A 19,469-nucleotide genomic window follows, 5' to 3' on the forward strand; every position below is an offset into this window, starting at 1 on the left:
TGATTTAACACACTAAGACCCAATTACTGGGAGCCTTTTCTATCATATCATATGATGTGGCGAATTACTAAGGAATACCATTTAATATTCAAGTCCTGCCCTTCCCTGTTTGCTCAAGCAAGATCTCGAATAAATATTGTCCAACTCACCTTCATATTGCATGTTTTTTTGGAGAACAGTCCAGTTTTCCTGAAAAAAACACTCTATCCTTAGTAGGTCAAGTGAAAATCTGAGGGAATGCTGTCACTCAAGTGAAAACCAGTAAAACCTGGAAATCAACTGGGATTTCTCCACACTCATCTTGTACACCCATAACTTCAGTTTGGACCAGTCAGAAGGAACAGAACTGTCCCTGAAATGAATATGGTTTGGGGTTCCCAGGAATACCCCATAAATAGAAACTGACACACATCTCCACAGTATTCTACATTTAAACAATTATGAATCACATTTGGTACTCACTGAAGGCTCTTTCCGGGGGAGTGTCATTTGTGACATATGAACTTGAGGGATATTTCTGGGATTGGTTTAGGAATTTCAGTTGGCTCCGAGACTAAGTCAGTTTACGAGTACACATCAGACTGGAAGTAGGTGAGGTTAACCACAATGGGTGGGACTGGATTGTGGGGACAGGTGTGTGATTTATTTATATATAAAATATATAATAATATCAATTACAACAGTAGCATTTCCATTTCAAAAGTAGTGCATGTGTTAAAGAAGGAAAAGGTCAGAAAGCCCTTCCAGAACCGTGACTTAATTCAGTATTTGTGAGAGAGGGGGAATCTCTGGAGAGTTAATGGAGGCTTGTTTGTACTATAATGGTTTATGACATGAAGTATAAACATTTAAGGCCATCAGTTTGCTTTTGGTTCAGAGTAGGGATTGATTTTAATTTAGAAAACTGAGATTAAAATTTAGGGCACCCTGGAGACCTAAGATCAGAAGCAAAATATAGTTTCTCTGCTAGAAAGAATTATAGAACAATTTAGGGTAAGTATACTTGTCTTGTAACAGTTTGTTAAACTTTCAACCAGAAATCTGAAAATAATTAAACCACTGACAAATTCTGTACTAACAGTTTTTGGAGTAGTAATGTAAGAAGACTTTACAGTTCAGTCTACAGGTCCAGATGAGCTGTATGCCAGGCTGCTGTGGGAGACAAAAGAGGAAGCACCAGAAGCTCTAACCCAAATCTTTAAATTGCCTCTAGCCTCAAGGGATGTGCCAGAGGACTTGGCAACAGCTAATGTGGTTCCAATTTACAAGAGAGTGGTAGAAATAGACCAGGGAACTACAGACCACTAAGTATAACATCCGTAGTTGGGGGACATTTAGAGAAAATAGTGAAGGAGAAAAATTAATGTCTATTTAGAGAGGCAAGGTTTAATCAGGGAGAGTCAGCATGGCTTTGTCAGAGGGAGGCCATGCCTAACAAATTTGATTGGAATTTTCCAGGGTGATCAAGTGTGTAGATGCGAATCAGGCAAATGATGTAGTTTATCTCACTTTAAGCAAGGCCTTTCACAAAGGCCCACATGGCAAACTGATAAAGAAAGTTAAAAGCTTCTGGTATCCAGGGTAATTTGGTAAGTTGGATCCAAAAGTGGCAGGAGACAGCAGGTGCTAGTAGTAGGCTACTTATGTGACTACAGACAGTGTCCTGTGGCATTCCACAGGGATCAGTGCTGGGTCCCTTGTTGTTTGCAATATTCATAAATTATATAGATGAGAATGTCTGGAGAATGATAAGTAAATTTATGGATGAAACAAAGATTGGCTGTGAGGCTGCCAATGAGGAGTAAAGTTCTAGGTTTCAAGACATCAATGACGGGTTTGCCAGATCAGTTGCAGATGGAACATAACCATGTAAAATGTGATTGATGCACTTTGGAAGAAGCAACAAAACAATATTCAACACGAGACAGGGCTTGAGGATGTTTAGAGGAACAGAGGGATCGTGGGGTGCTTGTTCACAGATCCCTAAAGATGGTTGAACGGGTTAATAGGGTAGTTAAGAAGGCATGCGGGACACTTGCCTTTATTAGTTGAGACGTAGATTATAACAGCAGGGAGGTTATGTTGGAGCTGTAGAGAACTTTGGTCAGGCTACAACTGGAGGATTGCATATAGTTTTGATCACCACACAATAGGAAGAATGGGTTCTGAAGAAGTGTCATTTGGCTCGAAATTTTAACTGTGCTTTCTCTCTACAGATGCTGCGAGACTGCTGAATATCTCCAGCAATTTCTGGCTTTGTGAAACACTTTTAAAGTGAAAGGCAGGAGGTTTGCAAAATATTTTAAGTAAACCTTTTTTTTTTACAGAGCTGGTAGTGGGTACAAGAATGTCTGGAAGGGTAATTGAGGTAGGAAGCCTCCCAAATTTTAAAAATTACTTTTGCAGTGTCATAACGTTCAAGGCAGCGGTCCTGGTGTGGGTTAGTGATACTAGTGTAGGTAAGAGGGTGTTTCGATGATACACAGTCAAAGGGACAGAGGGCCTCTTTTGCACTGAATGACTCCACAAAAATCTTTAATAGATATTGAAGCTACAGGTTAAATGGGCTTTATACATTTGTACACTCTCTACTGAACTGAACTTGGAGTGGGATGTTAAAGCAGACGCTAGGACCCTGATTTCTGAGTGCATAGTACCTCATGGCATAACGCCGAAAGCCCTAGGCATATTAAAGTGACTACCTCCCAACTGCAACTGGTATACTACTAGCCAGAACAGGCACAAAAAGGCTAACCACTAAAATTTTCAACCAACCAGTCCATTTCCTTTCAGCAAAAAACAGTTTCAATTCCCCCTACCAACTATACAAGATGGTACATAGAATAGCTATATCTGACTATATAGGAAGAAAACGAATCTAGCCAGAGTTACAGGAAACATGGAACAAAAACAAAGCTCAGCAGGTCTGGCAGCATCTGTGAAAGAGAAAACAGAGTTACTGTTTCAGGTCTGGTGATGTTTCCTCAGAAGGGGAGTTCCGAGGAAGGATCACCGGACCCGAAATGTTAACTCTGTTTTGTCGTTCACAGATTCTGCCAGACTTGCTGAGCTTTTCCAGCAACTTTGTTTTTGTTCCTAATTGACAGCATCTGCAGTTCTTTTGGTTTTTTTTTCAGGAAATAAAGTCTGACATTGAAAACTGACAAGGAACAATGGCTAGTTGTTATAGAGGAGATGTTTCACAAATAAGTGAGATATAATCCAACAACATACATTCCAAAGGGCAAAAGGCCCTTGTGCTTGCTTTGACAACATGGTATATACTGAAACAACAAAAAGAGTGTATTGTGTATGATGGTGAGTTCTTTCAGCAAGAACCAGGTCAAATAGAATAAGTTTGTAAGTTGTGGTGAAGAGAGTAACTCGACTGACTGAGACAGAATATGAGAATAGATTGGCAATTAACATAAAAGGGAATGCAAAGAACTTCTACCAGCATTTACATTGTAAGAAACTTAGAAAATAGGAGCAGGCACAGGATATCTCTTTGGTCCTTATTATAACTTCCCTTGTTTCTGACTATAAGGGGCCTACATTTGTCTTCACTAATCCTTTCACTTCACATATCTATAAGAGGTAGATACTAAAGAGTGGGTTTGGTGCTCTGTAAGAGCCTTATCTTTTTATTTCTCCTCTATTTTTGATTGTGGATGAAATAAGAAATGATTGTTGAAAGATTTCTGCACTTTTCAAAAGCAAGTAGCCTGACAGGCATTGTAAGTACTGTTTGCACAGCTACTTGCTCCAAGCAGTATTGGAAGTCTGGTTTGTAGATGAGCTGGTCTGAGGGGTATGTACAAATAGAGCTTTGATTGGCAACAATTAGCTGATTGGTCTGTGGTCTAGTGGCCAGTCATTGATGAAAGACGTCTTCTGCCTGCCAAGAACTTTGTGATTGGCTCCCAGGCAGCTGAACACAACATGAGGCTGTGTATGTTTTGGCAGAAATCAACAGACCTCAAAAGCAGTTGTTGTTTCTGGTCTGCACTGAAAAGCATCCCAAACCTGAAGACAGCCGCTTTATTTCCCCCTTATAGTTACAGGAAACTCTGACTAACAATAATGGTCTTTGACTTATCAATAAATGAGAATCAGTCACTCTGTGCCTTAGAAACAGATGAAAGTATCTGGAGAAGGCAGATTGAGAAGCAACATGCTGATCAGCACAGGAATCACCTCAATAAACCCAGTAGACAGGGACCACAGAACTAACTTTCCCTCCACTCTTAACACGCTTGTTATCTTTTCCCTATCTGAAATAGCCACATGGAGGTCAGTAGCCCATCACCAAGTCACCCTTCATTTACATGTGCACAGTACACTGGATTTGGCCAATCAGCTTGGAGTCAGTCCCTGAAGTGCAGAGATTCTAAAATCCCCTGTTTATACTGGCTGGCCAGGGCTCCCTGATTGGCAGAGGTTAACAAGCCTAGTCAACGAGATCCACATTGTTCCAATCACTACATTGTCTCTGTGTGTAGAGGCAAAGTTTATAAACAGGTTAGAGTTTTACCTCATACAGTTATATGCTGACAGTTCATAATTGTTTATTTGGAATTAGAATTTATTTATTTTTAGCAAAGTCAATCTTGTTAACAACAGAAACCTAGTCAATGTTTCTGTCAACATGGATCTGAAGACAGGAAAATTGGAGAAAGCTGTATACTTTTTAACATCTTTGGCTTCTGTGATGATAGTGGGAATAGCAGAGCTTGAAGTCTAATAGATTACTCCAGCAAGGCTCAAAAATATTTGGTGGCTTGTACAGGATTGATTTGAAACAATGGCACTGAGGGTTAGGTTGTAGTATTCATAAACAAAACAGCTGAAGGCTAGAAAAAAAAGGTGCTGACTGATATTTAATACATGACACTGGCAAAGGATATCTTGCAGGTGGCAGAGTGGTCCATGAGGAAAAGTTCAAAGGTCAGATTGATTGACTAGGTGTATAAGCTGGAGGATAGACTGCCTGACAGAAGTGGAAGTCAAAGTTCAATGAAGTACTGGATAATTAAGATATGAGGGAACAGAAGAAAGACCAAGTAGTTTGGTTAGCCAAGGGAGCCCTGACTCACAACATAAACAAGGAATTTAATACCAGAATTAGGTGATATTCAGTTTCTGATACAGATGCTTAAGCATGAAGAGAGAATGAAAAACTGGAGATGGCATTCCAAAAGAAAGGCAAAGACAAAAAAGAAGAGATTCAAAAGAAATGAAAAAAAAACAAGAAAATTAGAATTGCAAAGAGAAAGAGAAGACAGAGAACATGAGTATCAGCTTAAAATGATGTCATTGAAACAGGAGATGTCAGACACCAATGCAGGTCTTGATTAGGAGAATTTCAGTTTTAATTTAAAAACCAGCAAGGAAATGTCCACATTTGCAGAGGCCCAACCAAGAATATGGACACATTCTTCATGTCATTGGTGAAAAGAGCAACGCAAATGAATCGGGCTAAACAGGACTAGACATTGCCTGTGCAGGGTAAGTTAATGGGCAAAGCACAGAGAAAGCAAGACACAAGTTATGTTTCATCTTCACATGATTACAACATTGCAAAGAGACCTATATTAGTTATATATAAATTAATCCCTTTAGGCAAAGGATCTACAATTTAAAGAAACATGTTTGAATTCAAAAGAGTGAAGCAAAGTAAATTGGACAAGTTGTTACAAGCAGTAGGTGGTGAAATCATGCATGAAGCTCTTAGAGAGGCTATGCTCTTAGAAGAATTTAAAACTTATGACCTTCAGTATTAAGAACGCATGGTGGGGACCAACTGCTAAACTGGTATCAATAATGGCAGATGATTACGAGCTAATCCATAAAGCTTTTTTCCTGTCAACCCCTTAAATTTGCAAGGGATAGGAAATGGGACAGTGAAAAAAAAAGCAAGAATCCAATGTAAGGAATGGACAGCTGGGAATGCCCCATGATCGAAGAAGGGGAGTTACAGAGGGTGACCTACCGAAGCCGAAGTGTTTCCAATGCAACAAGTTCACACAGAATGCTAGAAGTTGTGAGGAATACCCATGGGACATACTGGAAATTGTAAGAATGAGTCTGAAACTGAAACTCCGTGGGAAAAGACCACAGATCAGATTGTAGATTTACTACAACTAGGGAACTGGAGGTCAATACTTCTGTGAGTGTATTAGAATTATGCAGTGTAGATGACAAATATGAGGGGTTTTGGTCTAAAGGAGAGAGAACCTTTTTTTCTTCAAAGGAAGCATCCAAGTCAAACCTATACTGAGAGATACAGGGGCTACTTAAACTTCCCTCCAGATAATTCAATGAAAACCAAAGTGTTGGTGAACAGGACGGGCACAGAGTTTATTCTCATTCCTTGAGCAAAGTCCAAGTGAAATTGACTTGTTGCCAGGACTAGTGGGAATTTTGGTTGTTAAAGAATTACCTGTGAATGGAGTTGATATACTTCTGGGAAATACGTGCGAGAATAGAAGTGACAGCTTTGATTATTAGCACAGAAAGTCTAGTTGAGGCTAATGAGACAGAACACATGCAATTTTTGGAAGTTTTCCATTGTGTGCAGTGATCAGATCAATGGCTAAAAAAGCGCATCACCCGAAGTCACAGAAAGAGCCCAAGCAAATGACTGGGTATCAGCAAATTTATTTAAGAATAAGGGTAAGTCAAAAGAGGTGTTTAGCATCTTTTCATTAATTGAAGCTAAAGTAGCAGATCCAGGGTTGAGTAAGGTGGCATAAACAGCTGAAGCCAAAGGAGTTCCAGAATGTTGTTGTTTTCAAAGTGGAGTTCTCACATTGAAGTGGAGGAAGTCTCACGTGCATGCAGGTGAAGAATGTTCAGCAAATATTGGTACCATCCAGATATTGTGAGTAGCACATGAAAGTCCACTGGAAGAACTTTTTTTTTCTTTATTCACTCACAGGATGAGATTGTCACTGGCTAGGCCAGCATTTGTTGCCCAAAGATCAACCACATTGCTGTGGGTCTGGATTCACATGTAGGAGAAAATGGGTGAGGACAGCACTTTCCTTCCCTTAAGGATATTAGTGAACTGGATGGGTTTCTCCAACAACCATAAAATTTGAATTCAAATTTCATCATGGTGGGATTCAAACCCAGATCTCTAGAAAGTTATCTGGGTGTCTGGATCAACAGTCCAGCGATAATATCACTAGGCCATTACCTCCCTGACACGAAGGAATACAGAAAATGCAGGCATCAATAAACTGATATTTCTCAGAGCCAAGACTTTCATAAAGTCATATCGCAGTTCTGTAAAACATGTCATATAGTTCATTATTATTTATCTGTAGTTATAATCTACTTATGAGTAATAAATAGTCATTCTCATAAAGTACAGGAAACTGCTTTCAGTCTGGTCTGAAAACAGGTAAATTGGGGAATTGTGTGTACTTCTAACAACCTTTAGCTTTTGTTCTGACCCTGGTGAAAATGGGGTTTGATTTCAAGTGCACTATCCTAATGATATGCAACAGATTATTAGGGACCAATAATGCTAAAAGCCAGAGGACAGAGCTAGTATACTTAGTGACCACATTGCATCAATCTTTACAAAGGAGATGCTGACAAAATATCAGAAAACAAATACACGGTAGTGGGCATAGGCTGAAATTTTAAAGTAGGATTTACAGGGATGGCTATCGAAACTTAAAGTCTGACAGTAGACAAATCACAGCCCAGATGGTTTGCATCTCAGGTTACAAGGGAAGCATGGGGGCAGTTACCAAAACAACTTGCCATATTCACAGAACTTTTCTTGAGACAAGGGTGGTGTCAAAGGATGGAGAGTCATAAATGTGACAATCTTGTTCAAGAAAATGCATACGTACATTCCCAATAACCACAGACTGGCCAGCTGAACATCAGCGGTCAGTGAGATGTTAGAAATAATAAACAAGCAGTTTGGAAAGTTTGTTTTGACGTTTTGGTTGGACGTTTTAATGAAGTAACAGAGAATGTGAATGAAGAAAATGCAGTGGATTTTGCTTAGATTGATGTTAAGAAAGCAATTGATGATGTACAATAATAAAGGAAAGTTATATAATCTAGCCTCACGCAATTGTGGTCAACATCAGCTTGGATCAAACAAATGGCAACAAGGGTGGAAAACAGCAAGTTATAAATGGTTATATTTCAGACACCAGGGAGGTAGATAGTGGTGTTCCCCAAGAGTCTGTTCCAGATTCACTGTGTGACCTAACATCTGACTACAGGGCAAAACTTCACCAAGTGCTGAAGATATCAAGCTTGGAACAATGACAAACCACGTGAATGGTATCAATTGAATGCAACACAACTTGTAGGATAAGCAGAGTGGGTGAGGAGAAATTTAACACAGAGAAGCATGAGGTGATGCATTTTGTCAGAACAGACGGAGAGGAGAAATGTACATTTACTTAGTGGTACAATTTTAAAGATAGGGCATGGATAGAAGCGTTTGGAAGGTTCATGTGTATAAATTTTTAATACCGGCAGTATATGCTGAAACTCTATTAAGTAAAACAAATGGGATCTTGACCTTCACATATAGAACTATTGAATTAAAAAGAAGGAGCAATTATGTTGAATCTTTAATATATCTCTGGTCAGACTGCTTTCAGAGTAATATGTCCAGTTCTGGTCTCCACACTTGAGAAAACCTGTTACAGAAGTACAGAGGAGATTTACCAGAATTCACCAAGGATGGGGGTGTTTAGCTACAGCATTAGGTTAGAGAAAGTGGATTGTTCTCCTTGGAGTAAAGTTGGAAATAGAGATATAAAAGAGTATGAATGTTTAATAAGGTGGGAAAAGTAAAGGTTTTGCCATTAGTTGATCACACCAAGACTAAAGGACAAGAATTTAAGGGCAAGAAATAATGAAGCAAACTGTTTAATGTACTAACTGGTAATAACCTGGAATTCACTGCTTCGGAAGAAGGTGAAATGATCAATGATTTCACAAGAGAACTAGACAAGCGTCTGACACAGGTAACTAGTAAAATTTCTGGTCATGCAGCAAGGGAATATGACTAACTGAATTGTTCTACAGAGACCTGGCGTGAACCCATTGGACCACACGTCCTCATGAGCTGTAAGGATAGTCCATGACCTCGCTGCTGACAGCTTACCTGGTCGGATGCTCTGATTTTCTTCTGAGTCAGGGGATCACATTGGTGATAAATAGAGTACATTGTGAGCCCAGTAAACACTGCAGAAATGGCTATTATCCACAGGCCAACCAAATTGATGTAGAGAGCTCTGAAACAAAGAAAATATGAGAATAGCAGTTTCAAGAGACAGGAAGTGAGCATCTTATAATTGTTGAGAGACATTTGTAAAAAAAACAAGTCAATATAGTTCTGGGGTGAAAAAAATAAGGTGCACTGTCAGTCCTGGACCAAAGAGCTCCAGAGCTCGTGTCAAATCTGAGACTGAGAACCATGTTTATGCAACCAACTTTTCAATTTTTCAGGAATCACACAGCACAATGGCAAATTTTTTTTTCAACATGGCCTCAAAACAAGAAAGATTTAAAAAGACAGATGTTGCAGTGATTGCAGTAATGAAAAGCTCTGCACATTTATAATGGGAGAAAATTCTTTTTCTTGTTAAGGTGTGTTTTTCCATAGATCTATCACATCAGTGAATCATGATCAGTTGGGGTTTATGGAGCTGTTAAAATATCGAATTCTGATTGATCCAACAGTAAAAAATATGAACCTATAAATCTTGTGGTGGTTTGATTAGATTACTCCCTAGACTGGGGTTTCCTCTGCACCGTTTTACAAACAGGATAATGTTTGGGACAAGTAGAGAGGAGCTGGTGCCATGATCAAAGAATACCTGGAGATTGTGGGCAACATGGTTTATTTATAGCACCTGTAACATAATCACCGCTGAAATACTTGAGCCCCATGTCACATAGTGCAATAGATGCAGGCAACTGTAGAGCTGATACTTACAGTTTAGCTTCAAGCTGGCTTCTACAAGCAATGTATCGCTGAACCTGAGACTGATTGACGCCATAAATAGCTGTCCACACAAAGGTTCCACCAACCACGATCGTCCAGAAGGTGTGTCGTCTTGTTGGGCTTGGATCAAAGCTGAGAACAGGCAAGGAAACAGTGGTGAGGTTCGACTGTTTGATTTGCTGTAGATTTATTGCTGGAGTAACAATTAGAGACAAGCAAGACATTGTGTGCACTAGTACATGCCCACATGGGCCCATGATCTCAGCTGTTAGAATAGTACAGTGGTGAGGCAGTGTTACCTGTCCAAAAGACGATTCCTTTGACGTTGGCATTTACTTGCTGCCCTACCTGTCTGTTCTGATTGTTCAATTCAGGAAATATCAATAACTTGTACGTTACCATCCAATAACACCACACTTCTCATATTTTTACAATGGCCCAAATAACTAATGACATACTCTTGAAGTGAACCCCACCGCTCTTTTTGAAAGATGTGATGGAATAATTTACGGCCACCTGAGAGGGCAGACAGGGCATCAGTTTAATGCCTCCTTTAAAAGGCAACATCCCTGACAATTCAGCACTCTCCAACTGTGCAGATGGAGTTGATATACTCCAAAATATCAACTTGGAGTATGGGCTCAAATCTCTGCAATAGATCTTGACAAAGTAACACAACTTGAATATGATCAGGAAGATTTTGGGCCAACCATACCACAAAAAAACCTGATAATTTCCCCTCTTCTGTGATCTTGTACAACATCGCTTCTGCACTTGCCAATACTTTGTAATAACAGAGGCTGTAAATCAAATTAATTATGTATGAAATGTTGTATAAGGTGATGGTTCTGATGGGGTTCATGTTCGTGTTATATCAGCTCTACCCAGTTCCTGATGTCACACTATTTACAGACAGTCCCCAGGTTGTGTAAGCATTCTGTTTTGCAATCTATCTACAAGTCAATTTGAACACAACTTGGAAGATAATGCAGAGCATTACAAAGGAACCATTTTCACATCCAGGAAATATCTGTACGTCAGATTCTTAAAACTAAGCTCACGTGAGACCATGTTCTCAAGTATGAGTGTACTTGTCAGGCTTTCATAAATTGAGGATTCCCTGTCTTTTGGTTTTTGGGGCTATAAACTGAAACGACTGATGGTACAGAAAGATCAGAAGAACTTTGCAACTTGAAAATCTATTGTTGCATATTTTTGAGTTGTGTAATACAATGTTGCTTTCTGAAGCAGTAAGAGGGAGGATTCAACACTGAGCAGCAGCAAGTACCTTTCAAGTTAAGGAAATTCTGCCTGACAACAGCCCTCTGATTGGTTGATCTGCAGAGTGTTAAAATGTTGTAAGCTTTTTTTAATAGAGTATACCTACAATGTGGAAACAGGCCCTTTGGCTCAACAAGTCCACACCAAACCTCATGGCATCCCACCTAGACTCATCCCCCTATAACCCACCTAATCTAGACAACCCTTATGCCAAGAACTGCAGAGAAAAAACATCTAGAACCCACAGTGAGAAAGCATCCATCTCCATATTTCTGTATGTGTGTGCGTGTGTGTGTGTGTGTGTGGGAGAAGATTAAAAAAATAAATCTTTGGTAGATCAAATGAAAAAAAAGTCTAAAACAAGTCAAGGCTTGAGCACCCACTGAGTCAAAGAACAACCATCACCCTACAGCATATCTTCATTGTAAAAATCTAAAGAACTGATAAAAATCTAAAGAAAAATCTAAATCACTTTCAACCTTATAGTCTAGAGACTTGCTTTTCAGAATTATTTTTATCCTGAATATATTGCTTTACCATCCACAATATATGTTAAGCCATTTTTCTTTTGTCTTAAATCATGTTTGAATGTACGTTATTGAAGGTTTTGAAAGGTTGCAGTTGTAGAAGAGATAGTCTTTTTTCTCTCTGCTCTTGTTGCAGTTACGGGTATTACAATAAATAGTTGTTTTATAGTTACTGACAAAATCTGTTGTGGATTGCTTTCATTCTGAGGAGCAGTCAGTCAGGCAAATTGTTCATTTTTGTGGTTCATTGTGATTTTAAGCACTATATATTTCACAATGGCCTATGGATCAGCGACGCACAATTGTTGAGGCAATCTTCAAACTGAAGTTGTGACGACACACAGTTTGTGGGTGGAGATCAGTAGTAGGATTTTAGCTTTTCGAACGAGCTGATATATCTGCTTCATAAGGTCCTAGTCATTATGAATGCCTAACTGCGGTACATATATTGCTATTATGCAATAACTTTCTTGTTTTCTATTAACGATATCTTTTCTGTACTCTACAGGAGTGTATCCTCAATAAGCAATCACAACATTTGCCAAAGGCAAAGGAGCATTGGTGGCAGTGAACAACTTCATATAAAAATTTGATTTTTCCGATTACCCTTGCTCAGTACCTCCTACTGGTAGAAATGGCAAATAACACAAGTTGCCAGCAGTGGTCACCCGGGAAAATACCAGAAATCACTGACACAAAGTCCCTTGTCTTATGATGAAGGACTCCCAGTAACATTAGATAACACAGAATATAAAAAGGAGCCAATGATTTGGAGATTCTCATTGTGTGCATTATAATTTGGAGATTGAAAGGAAGGATACATTTAAGTTGACTTTACAGGTCACATTTACATAGTGTAGGAATGGATAATTGGGATCACTATGGCAGGTTTTGTATGAGGCTGCTTTACTATCTCAGTTTGTCTCAGTATGGTGTAACTTGTGACACATTTGAGATAGAAATTGTGCATTCGACTGGGCAATAATCAGTCCCCCACTTCTCTCAATAGATCATTCCTTCAGAGCCCTAATTCTCCATCAACATCATTCAGTACCCTCACGTTTCATATCAAATTCTGATTAATTCCAGTACTTATTTGAATGGTTCCAATGTGTTTTAAGTATTACACTACATGGCAGACTATTCTGAATGTTTATTTTTCTCACTCTTTTAAAACAATAGCGTTTATTCATTAAGTCACTCTCTTTGGGTGAACCTTCCCTCGTTTAATGAAGGACCTGGAGGCAGAAGGTCCTCAGGTTTTCTGAAATAGTTGTGATCAGCTGGCTGGAGTAAGGCCTGAAAGGAACAGATTTCTGCAGACTGAGAAAAAGGCATCTATTCCACAAGTTGTCCAGACAGAGTTTGCAGTAAAGGCAGTTGAGTGTGACCTGCACCATTCCACAAAGACCCTCACACTCCAGGGAGAAATTCAAAGTTTTCACAATGGGGCTGGGGTGCACAGGAAGTGAAGGCACTGCCTCACCTGTACATCTTGGAAAAAATTATAGGAGTCATATTTCAATCCTCATCTCTTTTACATTGTTTTTCACTGAACAAAAGGAAAACTGCTCATTAAAAAACTATTAAAAATTAATTATGCACTATATTATCTGCAAATGAATGGGTAAACACATTGCTTATTGTTAGGGGATGCCACTCAGTGTGAAATCTCTTTCAGTTCCTGGAAATTACATTCTCACAGATCCAGCACACACAGCAGACACTAACATAGAGACTTATAGCTCCAATTTCTACCCCTTTTCTCAGTGCCAAAGCCTGCCTTAGCGTGGAATTTACAATGGGATGACTCTTAATCATGGCCATTTGTCTGGAACAGTTCTCCTGGCCATTTCCAAAGCCAGGGAATGATGCCAATATTGGACAGTGGGCATTATCCTGTCTTTTGAGGTATCAAGAACAATAATACCTTGTATTTATATAACATCTTTAATGTAGCAAAATATACCCCAGTTATTTCTCAGACGTTTGATCAGATTTTCACCTCAGAAAATCAGCATCATCACAGGATGTTAGGTTCTGAGTTATGTTTTCAGGAGGCTCTGAAAGGAAGTGCAACATAGAGGGATGATGACATTTAGGGAGGAGATTCTCTGGATCAGGGCCATGGCTGCTGAATTTGCAGCCTGCAGCAGTGGAATAAAGGAACATATGGATACTCAAGAAGTCAGAGCTAGAAGGCAGCAGGCTATTTAGAGGCTTATCCAGCTGATGGCGAGTAAGAGATCACAGAAACATGGATGAGTATTTAAAATTAGGGCATTGTTGGATAGGACAACAATGTAGGTCAATGACTTTGAAATTGCAGATGGGTAATCATCAGAAGAGGCAGAAAGTGCATGAGTCTTTTCTACTTCTCAATTTATTTTCTGTCCCATTTCCTGACTACTGCTAGGAGGCCTCTAGATAACTACTATCAGGGACTTTCTTTTCCTTTGTGGCTCCTCAACTCTACCCAGATGGATTCAACTCTTTCTAGCCCAATATTCCTTCTTCTTAATGATTTAATTTCAGTTCTTTCTAACAAGGTAAGTCCATCCGTCTGTCCATGTGTCTGTCTTCTTGATCGGACGTATATCCTTGGATATTTAGTCCCAGCACTGATCCTTTTGCAGCTGAGTCTCTGTGATACCTACAACATCTTAACTGCCAAATTCAACATGTGCTACAAGCCCATCATCATCAAGTCATTTGTTCTTTTCCTGGTGACAAATGCAAGCAAAAGTAAACATTTTGAACTACCTTTAAACTCTCCCAATTTGCTTTTAAAAGCAGCCAGGAGATAGTGGCTGAATCCAACAGACTCCTGGCCATTCCAGGTGGGTTGACAAGTCTCACCTTTCAATTAAGCATGATTCAGTTTCAACATTCAAAACTGGGTCCAACTATTTCACACCATGATCTGCCCAATTTTATTATCTTTTTTGGTTTGTTACCTTTATTTTTCTTGCAGTTCATTGCTAACCTCCTCCAGCCTTTTGTTTTTTCCTAATTCTAAGTCCATTCCCGACGACCCTCTTCTGTCTTAAGTCTTTGCACTTGCCCCACCCACCTCTTGTTACAACATTACATTTCCCCAATGCTGATAAAAGATCACAGATCCGAAACTAAACAGGCTGGATGCTTCCCTCCTGAGCACTGACAAGGCAAATGGCAGGATGAGCAAATAATAGGGTGAACTGGTTCTGCAGAGATAGCCACACTCTTCAATAACAGCCAAATAATACTCTCAACCTGCCACCAACATGACTACTTGCCTTGCTGGCAAGAGAAAAAAGTGGCTGCCTTCCTCACAGGAAACCAGACAACCTGCCTGCCTAGTTGGGGAAGCCTGCATTTGTTCAATCTAGGAAGAACTGAGAACATGGATAAGGAGGCAGGGAAGAGGATGCAACTGAACACGACCCCTTGTCCTTCAACCTTGAGACCTCAACTCCTATGATCCACCTCTTCCCAAGACCCCTGTCCCTTCCTGTACCCCAAAAACCACTTATTTCTTGTCAGTGCAGATCAGCATGTTTGCACAGCCTACGGATTACCGAACCTCTCCAGGTCTCAGGAGCTGGTGGGCACTGATGTGTTGGTAATTTTAGACAGGGTGCGGCTTCACAGGCAAGGCACTTGATAAGCTGAGCTGTGAGCCAGTCAATGTCCCTCTGACTGGTGTTTCTCGCCGATGGCAGTAGATGTTTGTCACTTTTGAAGAAGCTCATCACCAAAGGTTAAAAGCATTAAATCCCTGCCATTAAATCTGTTATTCTCCCTACACTGGTACTGCGAAATCTGCTAAATTTTGTCCCAGCATTTTCTTGTTTTATTTTAAGATTTCCAATCTCCTCAGTATGCCTTTTACCTTTGATATCAATTTTTGACTAGAACATAGAACAGTACAGCACAGAACAGGTCCTTCAGCCCACAATGTTGTGCCGACCATTGATCCTCATGTATGCACCCTCAAATTTCTGTGACCATATACATGTCCAGCAGTCTCTTAAATGACCCCAATGACCTTGCTTCCACAACTGCTGCTGGCAACGCATTCCATGCTCTCACAACTCTCTGCGTAAAGAACCTGCCTCTGACATCCCCTCTATACTTTCCACCAACCAGCTTAAAACTATGACCCCTCGTGCTAGCCATTTCTGCCCTGGGAAATAGTCTCTGGCTATCAACTCTATCTATGCCTCTCATTATCTTGTATACCTCAATTAGGTCCCCTCTCCTCCTCCTTTTCTCCAATGAAAAGAGACCGAGCTCAGTCAACCTCTCTTCATAAGATAAGCCCTCCAGTCCAGGCAGCATCCTGGTAAACCTCCTCTGAACCCTCTCCAAAGCATCCACATCTTTCCTATAATAGGGCGCCCAGAACTGGACGCAGTATTCCAAGTGCGGTCAAACCAAAGTTTTATAGAGCTGCAACAAGATCTCACAACTCTTAAACTCAATCCCCCTGTTAATGAAAGCCAAAACACCATATGCTTTCTTAACAACCCTGTCCACTTGGGTGGCCATTTTAAGGGATCTATGTATCTGCACACCAAGATCCCTCTGTTCCTCTACGCTGCCAAGAATCCTATCCTTAATCCTGTACTCAGCTTTCAAATTCGACCTTCCAAAATGCATCACCTCGCATTTATCCAGGTTGAACTCCATCTGCCACCTCTCAGCCCATCTCTGCATCCTGTCAATGTCCCGCTGCAGCCTACAACAGCCCTCTACACTGTCAACGACACCTCCGACCTTTGTGTTGTCTGCAAACTTGCTGACCCATCCTTCAATCCCCTCGTCCAAGTCATTAATAAAAATTACAAACAGTAGAGGCCCAAGGACAGAGCCCTGTGGAACACCACTCACCACTGACTTCCAGGCAGAATATTTTCCTTCTACTACCACTCGCTGTCTTCTGTTGGCCAGCCAATTCTGTATCCAAGAATAAACCAATGATTTTTTTTTTCTATTGTCAATTAGCAGTGGATGCTAAATTTGCCTTTATCATTCGCTGTTTAATATTTAATACAACTCTATGAAGCTTCCTCTTCAGCTGTCTCCCATCAATAAGACTGATGAGAAGGGGACGAGAGATTACGGAGTTTGAGGTAGAATTTTAGAACAGGAAAACACCAAAAATTATAATTTAGTTTGTGAGTCTTTGAGTCATGTAAACAATGAAACTTAGTTTGTACACTCCTACACAATGGTATGTCATAATTCTCAATCTCTAAGGAGTACTCTTCACCATCCATTCCATCATCCACTTGGTTAAAGTTAGTTCCGTTTCTGCCCATTTGTGATTAGTCCTGTGCTCCAAGCTTGGTGCTTAGAGAGAGACCAGGTTCAAGGTTTTGGTGAAAATTTGTAGCTCGGGTTGTTGATGTGGTTTTTGACTTGCTTGCCGAGCTGACAAGTTTTTTCGCAGACATTTCGTCACAATACTAGGTAACATTATCAGTGCGCCTCCGGTGAAGCACTGGTGTTCCGTCCCGCTTGCTATTTACGTCTTGGTTTGCTGAAACTAATCCAGAAGTGATGCCACCCACCCCAGCAAACCGAGACACGTAAATAGCAAACGGGACAGAACACCGACACTTCATCGAAGGCAAATTGATTATGTTAACTAGTTTGGTGACAAAATGTCTATGAGCTAACTTGTCAGCTTGGTGAGCAAGTCAACAACCCAGACAGTAAGTCCTGAGGTGGTAATCCCACCATGTGTTCAGCTAGCGTAAAGTAGATATCCAATCTCAAGTCGAGCAGATCCAGTTGAGATTGTCAGATTGAGTCTGTACATGCAGGGGAAAGATCAGGAAGAAATTAGCTCCATGTCCTCTTGATCAGCAACATTATAACAAGGTTCATTAAGAGTTCTGGCAACTTCCTGTGAGACCACAAACTTGAACATGTGCCTATTTTGACATTTAAAACAGTAGAAATTGTAACATCCACATAGGGAAGGCGGTGGCCCAGTTGTATTATCACTAGACTGTTCATCCAGAGGCTCAGACAATGTTCTGGCAGATGATGGAATTTGAACTCAACTAAACAAAAATATGAAATTAAGAAGCTACTGATGACCATGCTACCATTGTTGATTGTCGGAAAAACCCATCCGCTTCAAAAATGTCCTCCAGGGAAGGAAAACTGCCATCCTCACCTGGTCTGGCCTACATGGGACTCCAGACCCTCAGCAATGTGGTTGACTCACAATTGCTCACATAAATGGGACAGCAAGCCATTCAGTTGTAAATCACTACAAAGTGTCAAAGAAATGAAACCAGACAGATCACCTGGCATTGATCTAGGTACCAGAAAAGACAACAGCAGAAACAGTCCCGTCGACCTTGCAAGGTCCTCCTCACTAACATCTGGCAGCTACTGCCAAAACTGGGAGAGCTGTCTCACAGACTAGTCAAGCAAGAGAGTGACACAGTCATACTCAAGGAATCATACCTTACAATGTCCCAGACACCACCATCATCATCCCTGGATATGTCCTGTATCACCAGTAGGGCAGACCCAGCAGAGGTGGTGTTGCAGTGATATACAGTCAGCAGGGAGTTGCTCTGGGAGTCTTCAATATTGACACTTGACCCCATGAAGTGTCATGGCTTCAGACTGAACATGGGCAAGAAAACCTACTTCTGATTATCACATACCTTCCTCTCTTGGCTGATGGATCAGTACTGTTCCATGTTGGCCAACACATTGAGGAAGCACTGAGGACGGCAAGAGCACAAAATGTACTTTTGGGTAGGGGATTTCTGTGTCCACCACCAGGAGTGGCCCAGCAGCAGTACTACTGATTGAGCTGATCAGGTCTTAAAGCACACAGCTGCTACACTGGGTCTACAGCAGTTGGTGAGGGAACCAACAAGATGGAAAAACAGACTCGGGCCTCATCTTCATCAGTCAGCCATCTGCAGATGCTTCTGTCATTGAGTTCTTTTGTCCATGTTTGTATCAAGGCTGTAAGGAGGTCAGAAGCTGAGTGGCCCTGACAGGAACCCAAACTACGCAGTAAGTATCAGTAAGAGTGACCAGCGCACAATCCTTATGGAGACTATGTCCCGCTTTCACATTGAGAATAACCTCCATTATTTTGTATAGTACTATGACCATGCTAAATGGGACAGACTTCGAACAGATTTAGCAACTCAAGACTGGACATGAGGCACTGTAGGCCACCAACAGCAGTAAAATTTATTTCAGCACAATCTGTAACCTCATCGCCTGGCATATACCCCACTCAACAATTACCATCAAGCTGGGGTGAGGGAGGGAACTCTGGTTCAGTGGAGAGTGCAGGGGGGCATGCCAAGAGCAGTGCCAGGCATACCTGAAGGTTAGGTTTCAACCTGATGAAGCCACCAAACAGGACTACCTACATGCCAAACAGGATAAGCAGCAAGTGATAGGCAGAGCTAAGCAATCCCACAACCAATGGATAAGTTCTAAGCTCTGCAGTCCTGCCATATCCAGTCGTGAATTTTGGTGGACGATTAAACAATTCACTAGAGGAGGTGGCTCTACAAATATCCCCATCCTCAATGATAGAAGTGTCCAGCACATCAGAGCAAAACATAAGGCTGAAGCTTTCATAGCAATCTTCAGCCAGAAGTGCCAAGTGGATAATACATCTCGGTCTCCTCCAG

At 40.8% G+C, this 19,469-nt stretch overlaps 1 protein-coding gene across 2 annotated transcripts in view; it reads right to left on the reverse strand.

Annotated features, from left to right (window-relative positions):
* Nucleotides 1-19,469, reverse strand: part of LOC125462696 (sodium-coupled monocarboxylate transporter 1-like) — an 84,178-nt gene that overhangs the window by 39,935 nt on the left and 24,774 nt on the right. For both annotated transcript variants that reach the window (XM_059653227.1, XM_059653228.1), the window contains 2 exons: nucleotides 9,983-10,123; nucleotides 9,149-9,278 (listed from right to left, as the gene is read on the reverse strand). In XM_059653227.1, coding sequence (XP_059509210.1) covers nucleotides 9,149-9,278; nucleotides 9,983-10,123 — 271 coding nt within the window. The remainder of the gene's footprint in view (nucleotides 1-9,148; nucleotides 9,279-9,982; nucleotides 10,124-19,469) is intronic.

This window comes from Stegostoma tigrinum, chromosome 21, assembly GCF_030684315.1.
Source record: "Stegostoma tigrinum isolate sSteTig4 chromosome 21, sSteTig4.hap1, whole genome shotgun sequence".
Taxonomy (NCBI): Eukaryota; Metazoa; Chordata; class Chondrichthyes; order Orectolobiformes; family Stegostomatidae; genus Stegostoma; species Stegostoma tigrinum.